This window comes from Spermophilus citellus (assembly GCF_964194105.1).
Source record: "Spermophilus citellus genome assembly, chromosome: 2".
Taxonomy (NCBI): domain Eukaryota; kingdom Metazoa; phylum Chordata; class Mammalia; order Rodentia; family Sciuridae; genus Spermophilus; species Spermophilus citellus.
The window spans coordinates 244463748-244483438 of record NC_138183.1 but is presented as its reverse complement, the minus strand read 5'-3'; the positions used below and the strand labels follow the sequence as shown (position 1 = coordinate 244483438).

At 41.1% G+C, this 19691-nt stretch overlaps 1 protein-coding gene across 1 annotated transcript; it reads left to right on the top strand.

Annotated features, from left to right (window-relative positions):
* Positions 1 to 671: 671 nt before the first annotated feature.
* Positions 672 to 19371, top strand: MPEG1 (macrophage expressed 1). Its single transcript, XM_081279447.1, has 2 exons — positions 672 to 826; positions 15592 to 19371. Exons 1-2 carry the CDS (start codon positions 775 to 777, stop codon positions 17790 to 17792), a joined length of 2253 nt encoding a protein of 750 aa, XP_081135573.1. The 5' UTR covers positions 672 to 774; the 3' UTR covers positions 17793 to 19371.
* Positions 19372 to 19691: the final 320 nt, after the last annotated feature.

Genomic DNA, 19691 nt, shown 5'->3' with positions numbered 1-19691 from the left:
GGCGGGGGGGGGGGGGGGACAACTGTCCAGAAAAGTATATATTGTCACTTTGTTCATTGCTACTGTAACAAGGGCTCTTCACTTTTGCCTGCAAATGTCCCATGAGTGATTAGAGGAGCATTAAGGACCGGGCACCTCTGCCTCCAGTTTGCATGGAGTCTCCTTTGCTCCTGGTCACCTTGGATTCCAGAAAGGAGAGGTCAGATCAACCAAAGTCTTGTGACTAGTGGAAGATACCCCTCAGGCTAGAGCTACTTTCTTTTGCCTACAAGGCACCACCTGCCCCATCCTGAGATGATAATGGATAGAGCACAACTGACCAAGAACGCTTGCTTTGGCAGCTGTGTGACGACGCCAGCTAGGTAAATCCCCATTTCTGACCCTCCTTCCCCTTTCTATCAACCCTCAAAATCACTGTCAGTCCCTTGAAGGCAGGGCTAAGGACATGGGTCCCCTTATCTTCTGGGTGTAGCTGCACTGATTAATATGCCTTTCCTGCATTTTTCACTTACCTTTGTGTTTGGTTCTGGCAACAAGTGGCTCGACCTGATCTGTTGGATGCCCAGGGTCAGACCTCTGGCCTAGGACTCTGGTAACAGCCCCACCAGGAAGAAGCATGCCCTTTGGCATTATCTACTTATAATTAGCTGACCTCAACCTTAAAGGGCAGAGAAGGAGGGACCCAAGCAGCTGCTGAAATTATATTTATTTCAGGATCTCTCCCTTTCTTTCCACTTTGCGATAGAACTGGCTGCTTTTTACCGCCATCTGTTGATGCGGAGAAACAAACTTTTGAACTCTCTGAGCTCTGGACATCTGACCCCTGGTAAGTTCTCCTGAACACGGCACATTGAACTTCCCCTTTTTTTCCCTTGTCTTTGGGGATCATTTGCGCCAATGTGGCTTCTTGTCAACTGATTTGGACTTGTGCCATTTGATTAAGAGGGAAGTTTGGATTCCGATCTGTGGATTTGTAGCAAGAAAGGAACTTAAACTTCTCTGAGAAACAAGAAACAAGGTTGGTTTGAGGAGATCTCTGGTCACTTGCATAAGAATGGAAAATACTGATTCTGTGAAGTTGTCCCCTAGAGAGAATTTTGGCTTTCTGATGTAATTATAGCTATAAACCTAAAAGGTGACTTACTATTGTAGTGCAGCATGTCCTGGGTACCTGGAAGTGCACTCTGGTTTAATGCAGTTGTTTTATGAGTTCTGTTGTCCATAAGTCAGGTTGTTACTCTGCTTCTGATGACTGATGATAAAGGCCAAAAGAATCTGATGGCTGGCTGCCACCATCCCTTGCTGGAAAGTTATTTTACTTGATAAATGGTTCTTTGTTCTAGTCTGGTTGGTTTGCATATCCTCTATTTTAGAACCCTTATCACAACGTTGCTTATTAGCATTTATTTGGTCTTTTTCTCCTATATCTCTCCTTTACATAAATTTACCTTTTTGCTTTTTGTCTTTTTTTTTTTTTCCTCCCTCCGGGTCATTGCAACCTTTGCCCCTTTGAATCCAAAACACAGATCCACCTGTTAGCTCAGAAGGCTGAAATTTTGGGAGAAGTGACATTTCCACCAAAATGGGAAATTAACTCAAGGATGGAGGAAAGCATTTGGAGACAAATCCCGTCTGGCACTCCAGCCAATTTTACATTCAATGATCAAGGGGCCTAATGTTTAAAAAAAAAAAGATAGACATTTAATATTCCAAAATTGGTTTTCTTGCACACTGATCTAGAGTCACTGGGAAATAAAGCAAGGATTTATCAACCAGATAGTTCTCCGAAATATGATTTCTCTCATGCTATGCAAAAGAAATTTCCCTTTGTAAGGGTTTCTCCCTGTCTTGATGAATTTTTTTCTTGTTCTTTTTGTACTGGGGATTGATCTAGGAATTCTTTACCACTGAGCTAAGTCCCCAGTCCTTTTTATTTTCTTTTTTAAGTTTGAGGCCCAGTCTCACTTAATTGCTCAGGGCCTCCCTAATCTGTTGAGGCTGGTCTTGAATTTGATTTGGGAAACTCCTGCCTTAGCAATTGCTGGGATTACAGACATTCGCCTCCCCGCTGGGCTTGATTAACTCTTAAAATAGGAAAAGTATTAACTTAGGTCTGCTTGAGCCTCACTCTTAAAACTTTTTCTTTCTTGAGGGCTTGATCTATGCCCTACTGAAGGATGTTCGTATTAATTTCTGTGTCTTTGAGATGTAAATTTTCTACCTTGTTTTCACTAAGTCACACCTTTGGAAATGCAGATTTAAGATTAAGGATTGCTTAGAGCTATAGTAATATCAGCAGCCAAACTTTTTAAAATCTGTCAATGATAAATCTAAACAAAAGCTATAAAACCTTTGTTTTCTACTTTTTCTTATGTTTGTGTACATGTGTGTATTGTGTGTTTTTTCTACATTGTATGAAATTGGCTTATCAAGAAACAAGCACTTACAAATTTAAAAAGACATAACCCCAAATGCCTTTTAGTTTACATTACTTAGGTAAATCCTTAAAAAAAAATAAGTTAATATAAATTTGTTAGTAAGATAAAATAAAGATATCTTTAGAATTATAAAAACACACTATTTTTGTTGTTGTTGTTCTTTTGCCCAGGTTATCTGCCAATCAGAACTGTATTTTTCTCTGTTAAGATGTTTAAGGTGCAACTTTCATTGGTTTTAGACTTTTTCTTTGGCCAAATAATAATAGTAACAACAACAATGTTGCCGAAAGCTGGGTTCTTGTCCCAGAAGCTGAAATAAGTACAAGGACACGGTTTTGGAAAAAAGAAAAAAGAAGGTTTATTGTTTTGCTTGCAAAGGAGATATTCCGGGAACTGGGGCCTTCTAAAGAGGTGATTCAAAGTTCCATTTCACAGGTTCTCCGTTGGAGTTGTGTAATTCACTTGTTCATTTGGGAGACAGTCATTTCTGAGAACTTCTGCTACCATCCCCAAAGTCTAGATTACTTATTTCCTATGGTGGTTGTGTACTCCAGGACAGATAAATCTGCCTAAAATAGAGAAAAAAGGTAATCCTGCTTCCTCCGAGATTAGGGCAGGGGAGAGAGGTAGAGAAAGAAACATACCCATTTTAAAAATAATTTTCAGTGGCAAAGCAGCAAGGGCCATATTCAAAGCATAATGTGGACACTGTTAGAACAACAATAAGAATAGCTTAAAATGTTAACTATACTTGTCTGATATTGGTTTTCATGTGCAAGTTTTCTTCTTTTCTTTATCTTGTGGTGCTGGAGATCAAACCCAGGGCTATGAGCATGCCAGGCATGCACTCCACCACTGATCTACATCCCCAATCTGTTTTTGCTTTATTTTATCTTGGCAGGGGAGGTGGTGGTGGTGGCCAGTATTAGGATAAATGCTTTGGCTGTGGTGGTAGGATGGTGGTACTGGAGGTTGAACCAAGAAGCTCTCTGCCACTGAGCTGCATCCCCAGCTCTGTCTGTCTGTTTGTTTATTTTTTATGTTTTTAAGACAGTTGCTCAGACTGACCTCAAACTTGAAATCCTCCTGCATCCATCAGCCTCCTGAGTTGCTGGGATTACAGGTGTACATCACCATGCCCAACTCATGGGTAATCTAAACATAGCCGTTAAAATGGGTAGTTAAGGTAGATGTAAATGGAATAAACATTTATAGACATATGAGTCATTTGTAAGTTAAAATACTAAACATTAATTTTAAATATAAGTTCACGTATTCTTGGTTTCTTAATTCCTTAAGATCTCTTTCTCTAGATACACAGATAGATATGTGCATATATTATATAGACGTATTTGTAAATATGTAAATATGACATATAATATATTCCATATATAAAAATACATATTTGTAACAAGGACTTAGACTTCACTTTGCTTGCAAATATTTGATAGGTATCTAAAAAAGGAAATTAAGTGCTCTTATCTTATAGTCTTTCTATTTGATTTAGGTTTATATGTGATCGACTTGACAAATTATAGGTTTATGGATGCTAATCAGATGTCAAAGGTATATTAATATTATAAATTATGCTTCTTGGTTCAGAACTTTATACAAAGAAATGTGGGTTTTGCCCTCGTTAATTTTGTATTTTCCCTCTAAAACTTTATAACTGTTGACTCAGGAGACTGAGGCAGGAGGGTTGCAAGTTCGAGGCCAGCCTCAGCAACTTGGCAAGGCCCTTAGCAATTTAGTGAAACCCTGTCTCAAAAATAAAAAATAAAAAGGACTGGGGATGTTCTCAGTAATGAAGCACCCCTAGGTTCAATCCCCAGTTCAAAACAATTTTTTTTTATAACAGTTGCCTGTTAGTATTTTGTAGAAGTACAACTTCTAATAGAATAACCTGAGTCAATTTGAAGTACTAAGACATCACCTATAGGAGAGATAGGATATAACTGGCTCTCTGTATTGATACTGACTCCAATTAAATAGAAGGGGAATAACTGTAAAATTGCAAAAGTTAAAATTAAGACCCACTATTCCCCTTTTAAGGCTGGTGGAACTCTTCTGGGTGTTCAACAACAGACACAATGACCAAAATCCAAAAATAAAATGGCTAAGAAAAATATCATTAATATTTCAGTCCTTGTCCTTCAAGGTCAGCCAGGTCCCAAGGAACAATAGGAGCCCTCTAAGGGTCCTGCAACTCTGGTGAACCACCCAACCTTCTGATCCCGGGATTGTGAGGACCCTAGAAAACAGGAAGCTAACCTGTGCATGGTGCAAAGAAGAGGGTCATTGGAGAAGGGAATGTCTGCAACATTTACAAAGGAATCCACGTGTGGTCTGCAAGCCCCTGACCCATCCTGGCAGGTGGCATAACTAGAAGAGGAAGAAAGTGAAGGAGCCCAGAGACTCCTCACAAGTTCCTAAAAATAACCCCTGAGGAGTCTCAGCTGACCTTAACAGTAGAAAAGAAAGAGGTTAGGTTTTGGCCAAAATATAGGTCATCTGCTTGGTCTCAAATACCCAACAGGGAAGTATGACCAAAGACAAATGTACAACTATGAGGGTAGAGAAAAAGCCGAAGGGAAGCCATGCAGGACAATTGAAAGAGAAAGGCAGTGGTCCTTTTAAATGTAACTTGAGATGTGCACTTGTGTCAGCCTTACCAGAAGTAAGTAAAGCTGAAAGTTATTTTTTTAATTAATTAATTGATCAACTTGTTTTTGTAGTACTGAGGATTTAACCCAGGGGTGCTGTACCACTGAGCTGAGCCCCCAGCCCTTTCTAAATTAGAGAAAAATTTTGCTAAATTTCCCAGGGTGACCTCCAACTTGGGATCCTCCTGCCTCAGCCTCCCTAGTTGCTGAGATTTCAGGTGTGGGCCACTGTGTCCTGCAAAACTGACACATTATGAAGATGGGGTTCTTAGACATGACGGCCTGCCTCTGTAGCCCTTCCACCAAGCACCTCCACACAGAGGGCAGAACTCAATGGGGCTAAGGACTAATTCGTGCTTTTCACCATTACCTTTTCTGTTTGGTTTTTGGGGCCAGTGGCTTTGAACCTGATTTGTTGAATTTCTGGACTCAGTCTCAGCTACTCACACCTCTGAGATTTTTTCCAGAATGAAGCTTATAAAACTTCAGAGTCTGTGAAGTCCTAGTGCTCCACGGATCCATTTAGCAATTATTGGTTTTCTTGATGAGTCTTCTAGATTCCTGCTGCAGATAAGAAAGGGGAGGGTCCTGGCACACACAACTGTTTCAGAGCACAGGCAAGATGCAGAAGTAGGCAGAACCTGAACCATTTCCAAGCCCACGCAGAACTGAACCTCAGACGTGAATCACGGTTCCGTGCCACATGAGATGGTTTCAGAAGTTTGCATGTGTTCAAACTGAGAAAGAAGGCAGACTTGGGACTTCCCTCTTACTTCTTGTTGGAGGAAGTGAAATTGCTTTTCAGCACTGCAGATATATACCTTTTGTGGAAGAGGTGCCTCTTTCTGTTAGAGGCCAAAGTTCAGCGTTTAGCCGCAGCCCCTACTACTCCCGGGTGGCCATCTGGTGAGTATATGTGACTGCAAATGCGTTTCGGTAAAAATTAAAAAAAAAAATAGAAAATAAAAAAGATGATTTATTTGTGGAAGGACTAAGACAGGAAAGGTGCAGGTGAAACACTGGGTCCAGCTCTCCCTGGACCACTTCCTCACCCTCTGCGGGTACTCTTCCTGCCCCTGGCGGGCCCAATGCGGTTGAGCCCAAATTTCCCTCCTTAGACTTCTCCTTTCCTTGTTGGCCCTGAGTCGAAGAGAACTTCTTTGAGCACAGGAATTGCAGAGTCCATCCGTTTGGACCATTTTAGGCTTATGAAAATTCCAGAAATGATTTTTCTTTTTAAAAAATATAGGTATTTTGGGGGAAGGGGTTACTTTTTTCCTGAATACAAAAATGATTCTTTTTTGTACTATTGCTACTTGGTAGTAGGTAGATTCTCTTCTTTCTTTTTTTTAATCTTTTTTTTATTGGTTGTTCACAACATTACAAAGCTCTTGACATATCATATTTCATACATTAGATTGAAGTGGGTTATGAACCCCCAATTTTACCCCAAATGCAGATTGCAGAAACACGTCTGTTACACATCCACAATTTTACATAATGCCCTATTAGTAATTGTTGTATTCTGCTACCTTTCCTATCCCCTACTATCCCCCCTCCCCTCCCCTCCCATCTTCTCTCTCTACCCCATCTACTGTAATTCATTTCTCTCCTTGTTTATTTTCCCATTCCCCTCACAACCTCTTATATGTAATTTTGTATAGCAATGAGGGTCTCCCTTCATTTCCATGCAATTTCCCTTTTCTCTCCCTTTCCCTCCCATCTCATGTCTCTGTTTAATGTTAATCTTTTCTTCCTGCTCTTCCTCCCTGCTCTGTTCATAGTTGCTCTCATTATATCAAAGAAGACATTTGGTATTTGTTTTTTAGGGATTGGCTAGCTTCACTAAGCATAATCTGCTCTAGTGCCATCCATTTCCCTGCAAATTCTATAATTTTGTCATTTTTTAATGCTACATAGTACTCCATTGTGTATAGATGCCACATTTTTTTATCCATTCATCTATTGAAGGGCATCTGGGTTGGTTCCACAGTCTAGCTATTGTGAATTGTGCTGCTATGAACAATGATGTGGCAGTATCCCTGTAGCATGCTCTTTTAAGGTCTTCAGGGAATAGTCCAAGAAGGGCAATAGCAGGGTCAAATGGTGGTTCCATTCCCATCTTTCCCAGGAATCTCCAAACTGCTTTCCAAATTGGCCGCACCAATTTGCAGTCCCACCAGCAATGTACAAGTGTACCCTTTTCTCCACATCCTCGCCAGCACTTGCTGTTGTTTGACTTCATAGTGGCTGCCAATCTTACTGGAGTGAGATGGTATCTTAGGGTGGTTTTGATTTGCATTTCTCTGACTGCTAGAGATAGTGAGCATTTTTTCATGTACTTGTTGATTGATTGTATATCCTCCTCTGAGAAGTGTCTGTTCAGGTCCTTGGCCCATTTGTTGATTGGGCTATTTGTTATCTTATTGTCTGATTTTTTGAGTTCTTTGTATACTCTGGATATTAGGGCTCTATCTGAAGTGTGAGGAGTAAAAATTTGTTCCCAGGATGTAGGCTCCCTATTTACCTCTCTTATTGTTTCTCTTGCTGAGAAAAAACTTTTTAGTTTAAGTAAGTCCCATTTGTTGATTCTTGTTATTAACTCTTGTGCTATGGGTGTCCTATTAAGGAATTTGGAGCCCGACCCCACAATATGTAGATCTGAGCCAACTTTTTCTTCTATCAGACGCAGAGTCTCTGATTTGATATCAAGCTCCTTGATCCATTTTGAGTTAACTTTTGTGCATGGCGAGAGAAAGGGATTCAGTTTCATTTTGTTGCATATGGATTTCCAGTTTTCCCAACACCATTTGTTGAAGATGCTATCCTTCCTCCATTGCATGCTTTTAGCCCCTTTATCAAATATAAGATAGTTGTAACTTTGTGGATTAGTCTCTGTGTCCTCTATTCTGTACCATTGGTCCACCCGCCTGTTTTGGTACCAGTACCATGCTGTTTTTGTCACTATTGCTCTGTAATATAGTTTGAAATCTGGTATCGCTATACCGCCTGATTCACACTTCCTGTTTAGAATTGCTTTTGCTATTCTGGGTCTTTTATTTTTCCATATGAATTTCATGATTGCTTTATCTATTTCTACAAGAAATGCCGTTGGGATTTTGATTGGCATTGCATTAAACCTATAGAGAACTTTTGGTAATATCGCCATTTTGATGATGTTAGTTCTGCCTATCCATGAACAGGGTATATTTTCCCATCTTCTAAGATCTTCTTCTACTTCTCTCTTTAGGGTTATAAATCTTTCACCTCTTTTGTTAGGTTGATTCCCAAGTATTTTATTTTTTTGGAGGATATTGTGAATGGAGTGTTTTTCCTCATTTCCGTTTCAGAAGTTTTGTCGCTGATATACAGAAATGCCTTTGATTTATGTGTGTTGATTTTATATCCTGCCACTTTGCTGAATTCATTTATTAGTTCTAGTAGTTTCTTTGTAGACCCTTTTGGGTCTTCTAGGTATAGGATCATGTCATCTGCAAATAGTGATAATTTAAGTTCTTCTTTTCCTATTTTTATGCCTTTAATTTCTTTCGTCTGTCTAATTGCTCTGGCCAGTGTTTCGAGAACTATATTGAATAGAAGTGGTGATAGAGGGCATCCCTGTCGTGTTCCAGATTTTAGAGGGAATGCCTTTAACTTTTGTCCATTCAGAATGATGCTAGCCTGAGGCTTAGCATAGATAGCTTTTACAATGTCAAGGTAAGTTCCTGTTATCCCTAGTTTTCTAATGTTTTGAACATAAAGGGATGCTGTACTTTGTCGAATGCTTTCTCTGCATCTATCGAGATGATCATATGGTTCTTATTTTTAAGTCTATTGATGTGGTGAATAACATTTATTGATTTCTGTATATTGAACCATCCTTGCATCCCAGGGATGAATCCTACTTGATCATGGTGCACAATTTTTTTGATGTGTTTTTGTATTCGATTCGCCAGAATTTTATTGAGGATTTTTGCATCTGGGTTCATGAGAGATATTGGTCTGTAGTTTTCTTTCTTTGAGGTGTCTTTGTCTGGTTTCAGAATCAGGGTGATGTTGGCCTCATAGAATGAATTTGGAAGAGCTCCCTCTTTTTCTATTTCCTGAAATAACTTGAAAAGTATTGGTATTAATTCTTCTTTAAAGGTTTTGTAAAACTCCGCTGTATACCCATCCGGTCCTGGGCTTTTCTTGGTTGGTAGTCTTTTGATGGCTTCTTCAATTTCATCCATTGATATTGGTCTGTTCAAATTCTGTGTATCCTCCTGACTCAGTCTGGGCAAATCATATGACTTAAGAAATTTATCGATGTCTTCACTATCTTCTATTTTATTGGAATATAGGTTTTCAAAATAATTTCTAATTGTCTTCTGTATTTCTGTAGCATCTGTTGTGATATTGCCTTTTTCATCCCGTATGTTAGTAATTTGAGTTCTCTCTCTTCTTCTCTTCGTTAGCATGGCTAAAGGTCTGTTGATCTTATTTATTTTTTCAAAGAACCAACTTTTAGTTTTGTTAATTTTTTCAATAGTTTCTTTTGTTTCAATTTCATTGATTTCCGCTCTGATTTTAATTATTTCTTGCCTTCTGCTACATTTGCTGTTGTTTTGCTCTTCCTTTTCTAGGGCTTTGAGATGAAGTGTGAGCTCATTTATTTGTTGGTTTTTTCTTTTTTTGAGGAATGACCACCAGGCGATGAATTTTCCTCTTAAAACTGCTCTCATTGTGTCCCATAGATTCTGATATGTTGTGTCTGTATTTTCATTTATCTCTAAGAATTTTTTTATTTCCTCCTTTATGTCTTCTGTAACCCATTGATCATTCAGTAACATATTGTTCATTTTCCATGTGATGTAGGATTTTTCCTTCCTTCTTTTATCATTGATTTCCAGTTTCATTCCATTATGATCAGATAAAATGCAAGGTATTATCTCCACCCCTTTATATTTACTGAGGGTTGCCCTATGGCATAATATATGGTCTATTTTTGAGAAGGATCCATGTGCTGCTGAGAAAAAAGTATATCCATTTGATGATGGTTGATATATTCTATATATGTCAGTTAAGTCTAGGTTATTGATTGTGATATTGAGTTCTATAGTTTCTTTATTCAACTTTTGTTTGGAGGATCTGTCCAATGGTGAGAGAGGTGTGTTGAAGTCACCCATAATTATTGTGTTGTGGTCGATTTGATTCTTGAACTTGAGGAGAATTTGTTTTATGAATGTCGCAGCACCATTATTTGGTGCATAAATATTGATAATTGTTATGTCTTGTTGGTGAATGGTTCCTTTTAACAGTATATAATGTCCTTCTTTATCCCTTTTGATTAACTTAGTCTTGAAGTCGATTTTATTCGATATGAGGATGGCCACCCCCGCTTGCTTACGAGGACCGTGTGCATGGTATATTTTTTCCCATCCTTTCACCTTCAGCCTGTGTATGTCTTTTCCAATCAGATGTGTCTCCTGGAGGCAGCATATTGTTGGATTTGTTTTTTTAATCCATGATACCAGCCTATGTTGCTTTATTGGAGAGTTTAAGCCATTAACATTCAGAGTTACTATTGATATATGGTTTGTACTTCCATCCATGTTTGATTATTTATCCTTTTTTAAAAAAAATTTAGTTTGTTTCTCCATGATTATCTTTCCCCTCGCCCTCTGTCTTTACCGAGGCACTTCCTACTGATGGTTTTGGTTATTGTTTTTCATTTCTTCCTCGTGTAGTGTTTTGCTCAAAATGCTTTGCAATGCTGGTTTTCTGGCTGCAAATTCTTTTAACTTTTGTTTATCATGAAAGATTTTTATTTCGTTGTCATACCTGAAGCTTAATTTTGCTGGATACAGAATTCTTGGTTGGCATCTTTCAGTGTTTGAAATACATTGTTCCATGACCTTCTTGCTTTCAGCGTCTGTGATGAAAAATCCATTGTTAACCTTATTGGTTTACCCCTGAATGTAATCTGTCTCCTTTCTCTTGTAGCTTTTAATATTTTCTCTTTGTTCTGTATATTGGATATCTTCATAACAATGTGTCTTGGCGTTGGTCTACTGTGATTTTGTGTGCTCGGTGTCCTGTATGCATCTTCAATTTGTATATCTGTTTCCTTTTTTATTTCTGGAAAGTTTTCTGTAATTATTTCATTCAGCAGGTTACTCATTCCCTTGGTTTGAATCTCTGTACCTTCTTGTATCCCGATGACTCGTAAGTTTGGTTTTTTTATGTTATCCCATAACTCTTGGATGTTTTTCTCGTGATTTTTTACCAGCCTTTCTGAGTTGGCTAGACTGTTTTCAAGATGATATATTTTGTCTTCATTATCTGACGTTCTGGCTTCTACTTGCTCCACTCTGTTAGTGATACTCTCAATTGAGTTTTTAATTTGGTTTATCGTTTCCTTCATTTCTAGAATTATTGTTTGATTATTTTTTATAATCTCTATCTCCTGATAAAGATGCTTAACTTCTTCTTTTATCTGTTTATGTAATTCATTCTCAATGTGTTCTTTCGCTGCTTGAATTTGCTGTCTTGTATCCTCTTTAAGGTTCCATTCCATCTGTCTAAGGAGTTCCTTGAGTTCTTTATATGACCATTTTTCTGATGACTCTAGGTCCTCCTGAATATTTAGGCTGTCCTGCATTGTTTGTACTCCTTTTCTTCCTTGCTTTTTGAAGCTGCTCATGTTACTTCTTGTTCTGTTTGACTGATGAGTTACTGTTTACTCCTATAAATTTATTAGATGCTTGGGAGGATAGGTATTAGAAGGGAAGGGAAGAATTCACTAAAGAGAATGAGAGTAAGCAGGTAGAATTCAAGGAAGGGGGGATAAGATAATTGAAAAGAAATGAAAAGAGAAAAGAAGAAAAAAAATAGGAAATAAAAAAAGAAAAAAATTAAAAAAATTAAAATTGAAATTAGAAGAAAAAAAATTTTTTAAAAATTGTAAAAAAAATTAAAAAAACAACAAGAAAGAAAAATGAAAATGAAAGAAAAACCCAAATCAAAAAAAAGAGAAAAGAAAAAAAGAAAAAAAACCTAATAAATGCAGTCTTAGAGTTTGATTAATTTCTCTTCCTGTAGGTGGCGCTGTGCCCACCAGGCCAAGTTTCTCCTGTCAATACGTGGGAACCAATCACTGTGCAGCAGCTCCTCCCAGACTGGGCGAAACTCCAATCCTGAGTGCCTAGGGCCTCCTCTTGTGTCTAGTCACTTCCCACTTTTCCTCTAGCCAGGCCCCTCTCACGGGTGCCGCTCACCACAATACTGGCTACACGCCAGGTCTGCTGCTCCCGGGAGCCCTGTTTTCATGAACGACTGGGCACACTCTTCCAGTTTGCCATTCCCTCAGACCCTAAGTTTGTAGAGCTTGGGGCTGAGAATCCTCAGCGAATTTTACTTGCCCTCCGGTAGCCACTCCCCCGGTAGCTGGTTCAAGAGACCTCAGCTGTCAGTACTGGTGGGAGCGGTAGCAGGGAGTTCCGCGCCCCGGGTCCCGCGCCACCTCTGATTCCCTGGGTCTGGCTATCGTGCTCACGGGAGAGCTGGGAGGGGCCCTTAAGGTTTCCCCGATGTGTGGAGAGGGAAGGCTAGGGAATTACACACCTGTAGCCGCAGGTTTCAATGAAGTTATCTCCTCCGCCGCAGTCTGGTGACGTCAGTTCTCTGCCATGGTGGTGTCTCTTGCAAATGGCGACAGTTCATTTCCCTTTGCCGGATGACCAATGCAACGGGTGGGTCCTTACTGTCTCTCCCAAGCCCCGTTTCAAACCTGTGGCCACTACCTATGAAGGCTCGGTAGGCATTTACCTCCGTAGGATGAGAAGGGCTGACCAGTTGTTTCAGCTGGATGGATTAGTGCTGAGTCACAGCTGTTTGTCTGCGGGAAGCAGGCGAACGGGAGCTTGAATTCAGCCGATCCGGGCTCAGAGTCTCTCTTATTTCTTAAATAAGTAAGACATGCTCATTGTTGAAAACTTGGTAAAACAGAGAAAAGAGGGAGGGGAAATCAAATTATTCATAAACCTAACCATGTGATATAATCACTGTCAATTGGTTGGTATACAGGTTCCTCTAGTTACAGTTATAACTATCATATCACACATATGTTATAACACATATAGTACATAGTTGGGGTCAAGTTGGATGTATATCATCCTTTTATCACAACATCGTGACATAAGAATCTCTCACTTATTAAAATAATTATGATATTTTGGTATATAATTTCATTCTTGTTGGCTTTTTTCTCTATCTTCAATTTTTTTTTTAATTGAAGAGGAAGGCTACAGCAAAAAACAAAAGAAAAAATTTTTTAAAGCCAGGCATGGTGGTACCCGCCTATAATCCCAGCAACTCCGGAGGCTGAGGCAGGAGGATTGCAAGTTCGAGATCAGCTTCAACAACTTGGCAAGACCCTAAGCAACTTAATGAGACCCTGTCTCAAGATAAAAAATAGAAAGGGCTGGGGATGTGGCTCAGTGGCTGAGTGCCCCTGGGCTCAATTGCCAGTATCACAAAACAAAAATAATAATTTAAAAAAAAGACGATGACTAGCTGTTTAAATATTTAGGAACACCTGAATATAGAATTGTCTATATTCACCTTGCCTGGGTTCTCATTGCAGAAGAGTGAGGTCTCAACAGGATCTAGCAAAGAGAAAACAGTAAGAATCGTGAGCAAACCTCCAACCAAGTGTAAGAAGGAGAGTATTCCCATCCTCAGGAACCATCCCTAAAACATTTGAAAAGAAGCATGCAGATATTGAGTTATTGAAAGTACTCAAGGGAACTGAACTGTCATTTCTCTAATTCTGGGGTCTTTGCTGAGGTATGAACTTATAACTCACTGATTACAACTTAGCCAGAATATCCTGTGCAGATGTTTGGCACTCTAGCCAAGCATGGACTAGACATTGGTTCATAAGTCAAGCCTTCTTGAGTGACTAGTGTAAGTCAATTCCCCAAAGCATGATAACTGTGGCCTGAATAGCCCCAGAATGTGGTATTTCTGTATTTACAGATCGCCATCAGGGGTTTAAAACTATCACTAGTGAAATTCAGCCTGTGAAGCTAGGCAGCTTGCCTCATGTTTTTTTAAAACACTTCTCGGGTGCATCAGTGACAGTCCTGGTTAACTTAATTCCTTGGAACCTGCTTCTCAGGTGACAGCACAGTGATACTTGTGGGTTGAGACATGACTCCTTGAAGCCTCAGAACCTGGTTTATGGTCTGATTTTTGAAAACAGGAGGGTACAATGGGGAGCTTGCTTCATTAACTGCTCTGGATTCCCTGGCTACCACTAACGGTACTGAGACCCACTCTAATTATCCCAAAGAATTAATTGAGCTGGGCTTCAATTAATCCTGGAACTAGAGCAATGGGTCAAGAGACATTGTTCTAAATTATGGGGTCTAACTGACCTGGCATCAACACACAAAAGGAAATTCATGACATGTTTTCCTAATGATATATAAAAAAAAGAATTGTTGCTTTAAAACAAATAAAGAGGACATCCTTTTTTATGCACCTGTGCCAATGATATGCACTTAGAAATAGGATAAAAAGGCATAAGAGATACCAGAGGTACAACTTATTGCAAACTGCATGCACATGGAAGATTATGTAAGTGCATGTACACACATACATATAATCCTTGTCCACTGTGTGTTTTTTAAATCAGAATCTTTGGGTAAATCAGTCAAGCAAAATTTTAAAACATCAAAAATCTAGATTATAGCATGTATTTGTCTTTGCTTGAGCATTTCTAACTGAAAGGAAACAACAACACAGTGTGGGGGTTCCCTACCCTCACTCTGAATGCTTAGAACAATGCAGACTGAGGTTTCCCAGCAGACAGCAAACAGAATCCTGGTGGGCACATTAAGCTCTGGTTCAGATAACTCCATCTCCAAAGCCAGGACTATCAGCACTTACAACGATAAATGTGTTTATCTGTGGATTTCCACCATCAGGTTAATGGTGGAATTAATTTCCCCGATGAAATTTTCACCATTCCTCAGTTGTTTTCTCTATAGTCCGAGTGGGTAGGGTGGAGGCGGGGTATCTCAGTAAGGGTGATGTGTCCAGTACCCTCTGCATTTCCAGTAAAAGGAAACTGTCCCTGGAGTCCCAGGAGAGAGAAGTCAAGCAAAATTTAAAACATCAAGTCCAAGAAAGTGAACAAACAACCCAATCCAGAGCCTTTGGGTGGGGAAGTGGTAAGCCACGGAATCAGGATTTTTGGGTGCCCACTACTGCTGCAGAGTAACAGCTGCAGATAGGGAACACAGGGCAGTGAACTTTGAAGCACAGGACTCTGTTTGCATACTAGAAGAACATAAGTTTTGCGAAGTTTTAATAGACTTCGATATTCCAACCAACTTTCATTTCCCCATTTTGCAGTGGCGTTAAACTAAAGAGGAACCGTTGACTTGAGGAGAACAGTTGAAATTTCTGTTTCAGCCACTGCTTTCTTTTCCATCTTTCAGTGTGCTCGCTGGCTGCTGCTTCAAGCTGGTGTGGGGCCGGGGCTGTCATCACCATGAGCAGCTTCAGGGCTGCCTTCGTCTTCTGGGCTGTGGTGGCCTGTGCTAAAACAGACCCGCCTCTAGAAAAGAAAGAGGAGACTGGAGTTCAAAGATGCAAGAATGCCTTGAAAATCCCTGTGCTGGAGGTCCTCCCTGGAGGGGGCTGGGATAATCTGCGCAACGTGGACATGGGACGGGTGATAGAGTTGAACTACACCAACTGCAGAACCACAGAGGATGGACAGTACATCATCCCCGATGAAGTCTTCACCATTCCTCAGAAACAGAGCAACCTGGACTTGAACTCGGAAATCCTGGAATCCTGGATGAATTACAAGAGCAGCGTCTCTTCTTCCATCAACATGGAGATCTCTGTTTTTTCCAAGGTCAATGGCAAGTTCTCCACTGAATTCCAGAGAATGAAGACCCTTCAAGTGAGGGACCAAGCTGCGACGACTCGTGTTCAGGTAAGAAACCTGATCTACACAGTCAAAATCGACCCAGCCTCCAGACTCAGCTCAGGATTTATGAAGGACCTCATGGACATCTCTGACTTTCTAGCGAACAATCAGACAAGAATGGCCACCTACCTGGCAGAGCTCCTGGTCCTCAACTATGGCACCCATGTCATCACTAGTCTGGAAGCTGGAGCTATTCTCATGCAGGAGGACCATATCAAGTCCTCCTTCCTCCGGGACAGCCAGAGCAACCATATAGGTGTGACCGCGTCTGCCGGAGTTTCCTTCTTAAACACCGTGAACTTCAAAGCATCAGTGAACGTCACCGACCAGGACGACTTCACCAAGAGCTACCTCGCAAACCGAACCAACTCCAGGGTTCAGAGCATTGGAGGGGTTCCCTTTTACCCAGGCATCACCCTCCAAACCTGGCAGCAGAGTACCACCAACCACCTGGTGGCAATAGATCGTGCTGGCCTGCCCCTGCATTTCTTCATCAAGCCCAACACGCTGCCTCAATTGCCTGGTCCCTTGGTGATTAAGCTGTCACAAACGGTGGAAACTGCGGTGAGACAGTATTACAACTTCAACACCTACCCCGGGTGTACTGATATCAACTCACCCAACTTCAATTTTCATGCCAATACAGATGATGGTTCCTGTGAGGGGAAAATGACCAACTTCTCCTTTGGTGGGATTTATCAAGAATGCACTCAACTCACAGGGAGCAGGAGTGCTTTCCTTTGCCAAAAGTTGCAGCAGAAGAATCCACTCACTGGCGATTTCTCCTGCCCTGCTGGCTACTCTCCAGTCCATCTGCTGAGTCAGGTCTATGAGGAGGGCTATAGTCAGTTGGAGTGTAAGGAGAAGTGCTACTTGGTCATTTTCTGCAGCACGGTGTGTGAAGATGTATTCCAGCTGTCAAAGGTTCAATTTAGGGTTTTTTGGTGTATGGTCAAGGACCAAGTACCTGCAAACTCAGGACTTCTTTTTGGGGGCCTCTTCAGCAGTAAGAGCGTGAACCCGATGACAAATGCACAGTCCTGCCCAGTTGGCTACATCCCAGTGAGCCTCTTTGCAAGCCTCAGCGTATGTGTTTCTCTGGACTATGAGATGGGATACAAGTTTTCTGTCCCCTTTGGTGGGTTCTTCAGTTGTGCAGTTGGGAACCCCTTGTTAAAGTCTTCTATATCCACAGATGGGGTACCCTCTCTGAAAAAGTGTCCCGAGGGCTTTAGCCAACACCTAGCTATCATCAGCGATGGATGCCAAGTGTCCTACTGCATCAAGGCTGGGGTCTTCACAGGTGGGTCCCTGCCCCCCGCCAGGCTCCCACCTTTCACCAGGCCACCCCTCCTAAGTCAGAGCACCAACACTGTCTTAGTGACAAACAGAGAGATTTCCAGATCCTGGATTAAAGACTCCAAGACCCACCTATGGAGGCTGGGGGAACCTCTGGAGCTGCGCAGAGCCATGAAAGTCATCCATGGGAACAGCGAAGGCCTGTCGGGAGGGGCAACAGCTGGGATCACAGTGGGAGTCACCACCGTCCTGGCAGCTGTCATTGCCTTGGCTATCTATGGCACCCGGAAATACAAGAGAAGGGAATACCAGTTATTCGAGGAGGAGAGGAGGAATTTGACTTCAGAGATTCTACCCCCCGAAGACTTCCCCGCCTCAGAGCTGCAGCAAAGCCCAGCTTAAATCTTCCTGGGGAAACAGCTGTCATCTCTGACCACAGCTTCAGGCACGTCTGTCATGTCTTCCCTCTCCACTTTTGCCTTCCTAAGTATTGAGGTGTCAATGGAACTAAAAGCAGGTATAACTTTGTGACTTCTTAATTAGGTCTCTGAGCCAGGAAATGCCATGAGCTACACGGACGAGATTGGAGGTGGGGAGAGGGAGCAATCTTGACTCTCACTAAGCAAAAGCTACCCCGGGGGGATTAAAATGGAGAGGAAGTGTCTTTTCCCATATTTGTGCATGTGTCACAAGACAGGAGGGAGAAAATAGATGTCTGAATTTGGAATCTATGCATTTCGTCTGAAGTCTGCAGTGGTTTCCAATCTGGGAGCTGTCAGAGTTCCTGTAAAGCACCATCTCTATTTTGTGTTTTAAAAAGCTGTCTTGATTTTTTTTATGATCCTAGAGACAGAGCCCTAGAGACACAGGAAACCCCACTTGGCCCCTGATTTCAGCTTTGAGGGCTCTGGGTCAGTGGGCTACTATCTCCCCCCAGCTCATCTGAAAGGAAAGATGTTGCCTAAACTAATTCCCCTTCTTCCAGCTGCCTTAGGGTTAGGACTTCCTGAGACCAGACCACTCTTGGACTTCTGACTAGTGTCCACAAGTCCTATGAATATATTTCAACTTATAGACTTCTACTAGGAGGCCATGGGTGAAGAGATTACAGGGACACATGTAGTAAAAAAAAAACTGCAAAAGACTCTGGTGCTTAGGGAAGATTGGGATTCTTATTCCCAACCAGCTAACTGATGTCCCCCTCAAGATCGTCCTAGATGAGACACTGAGGGGAGATGTCGATTGCATAGATCAAACATTTATGATTTTGTGTTCTGTGCTACCAAAATATATCCCCTTCCTCTTCTGTGGATGGCCTGCACCCTTCCTGTCTTTCCATCACAAGCCTGGGTGCAGGGGCTCATGTGCACAGACACACCACATTCCAACAGTAAGTGAGAATCCACTCCAAGTATCATTTCCTCCCTAACCAAAACACTGTAGAAAGCACCAACTGCTTGACCTGGTAGAAAAGGGACAGAGGTGATCTAATCTTTGTCTTTACATGAGCTGAAAAAGGCATCCAGAGCCACTTGTGACATTTAGAGCAGCTTCAGACTGAGTTTCCTGGGGCATCTAGCAGGATGCATGACTGCCACCTGGAAGTGTGTAGGGCTTTGCTCAACTTGAACGCCAGTATTGTCTAATTGCAGTCACCTCCACAACATCAATGCTCCTCCACATTAAAAAAAAATTACACAAACATTTGCCATATCAAATGTTGCCAGTGAGTTATCTTCTATGAAGGATACTTTGTTCTCTTCTTGTTGATGTTCACAATCAAGGGTTTGAGCTGACAGCAGGCTTTTTTTCTGAAGAGCATGTTGTCTCAGACTGTGGGAAGGTGGGAGTAAGAAAACTCATTCGTTTCCAACTGAGATAGAGAACAGATTTTGAGCCCCTCTTGCCTGACTGTCCATTCAAGGACACCAATCTCTATAACCTCTTACCTTTACCCTGCCCCTTAAGCATTAAAATGTTTCTAAATACCTGGGTGTTTGTATGTTTCAGCTAACCTAACTTCTTTTCTGAAAATATTGACTTTATGAAATCTTTAACAATTAACCATCAGAATGGCAAAGTACAGCCAAAGGTCGCCAGACTTTAAATGCATTAACTGCCCATTGAAATCAAAGTTATTTACAAACTTATATTTCTATGAACAAAACTACAGAGATGTGCATTTAAATAGGTACTAAGGAACACTGTCCAACACTGTTCATCCATATGAAATCAGAACGTGGGACTGTGCTGTTCACATCCATCAAATCGCTTTACAAAGTCAGATTCTGGGTGCAGGGC

What these genes read in the sequence shown, in the direction of transcription:
- MPEG1 (XM_081279447.1), top strand. Translation starts at nt 775, where the DNA reads ATGCGGAGAAACAAACTTTTGAACTCTCTGAGCTCTGGACATCTGACC. An exon ending in CTCTGGACATCTGACCCCTG is followed by an intron (nt 827 to 15,591) that starts GTAAGTTCTCCT and finishes TCCATCTTTCAG; the next exon opens with TGTGCTCGCTGGCTGCTGCT.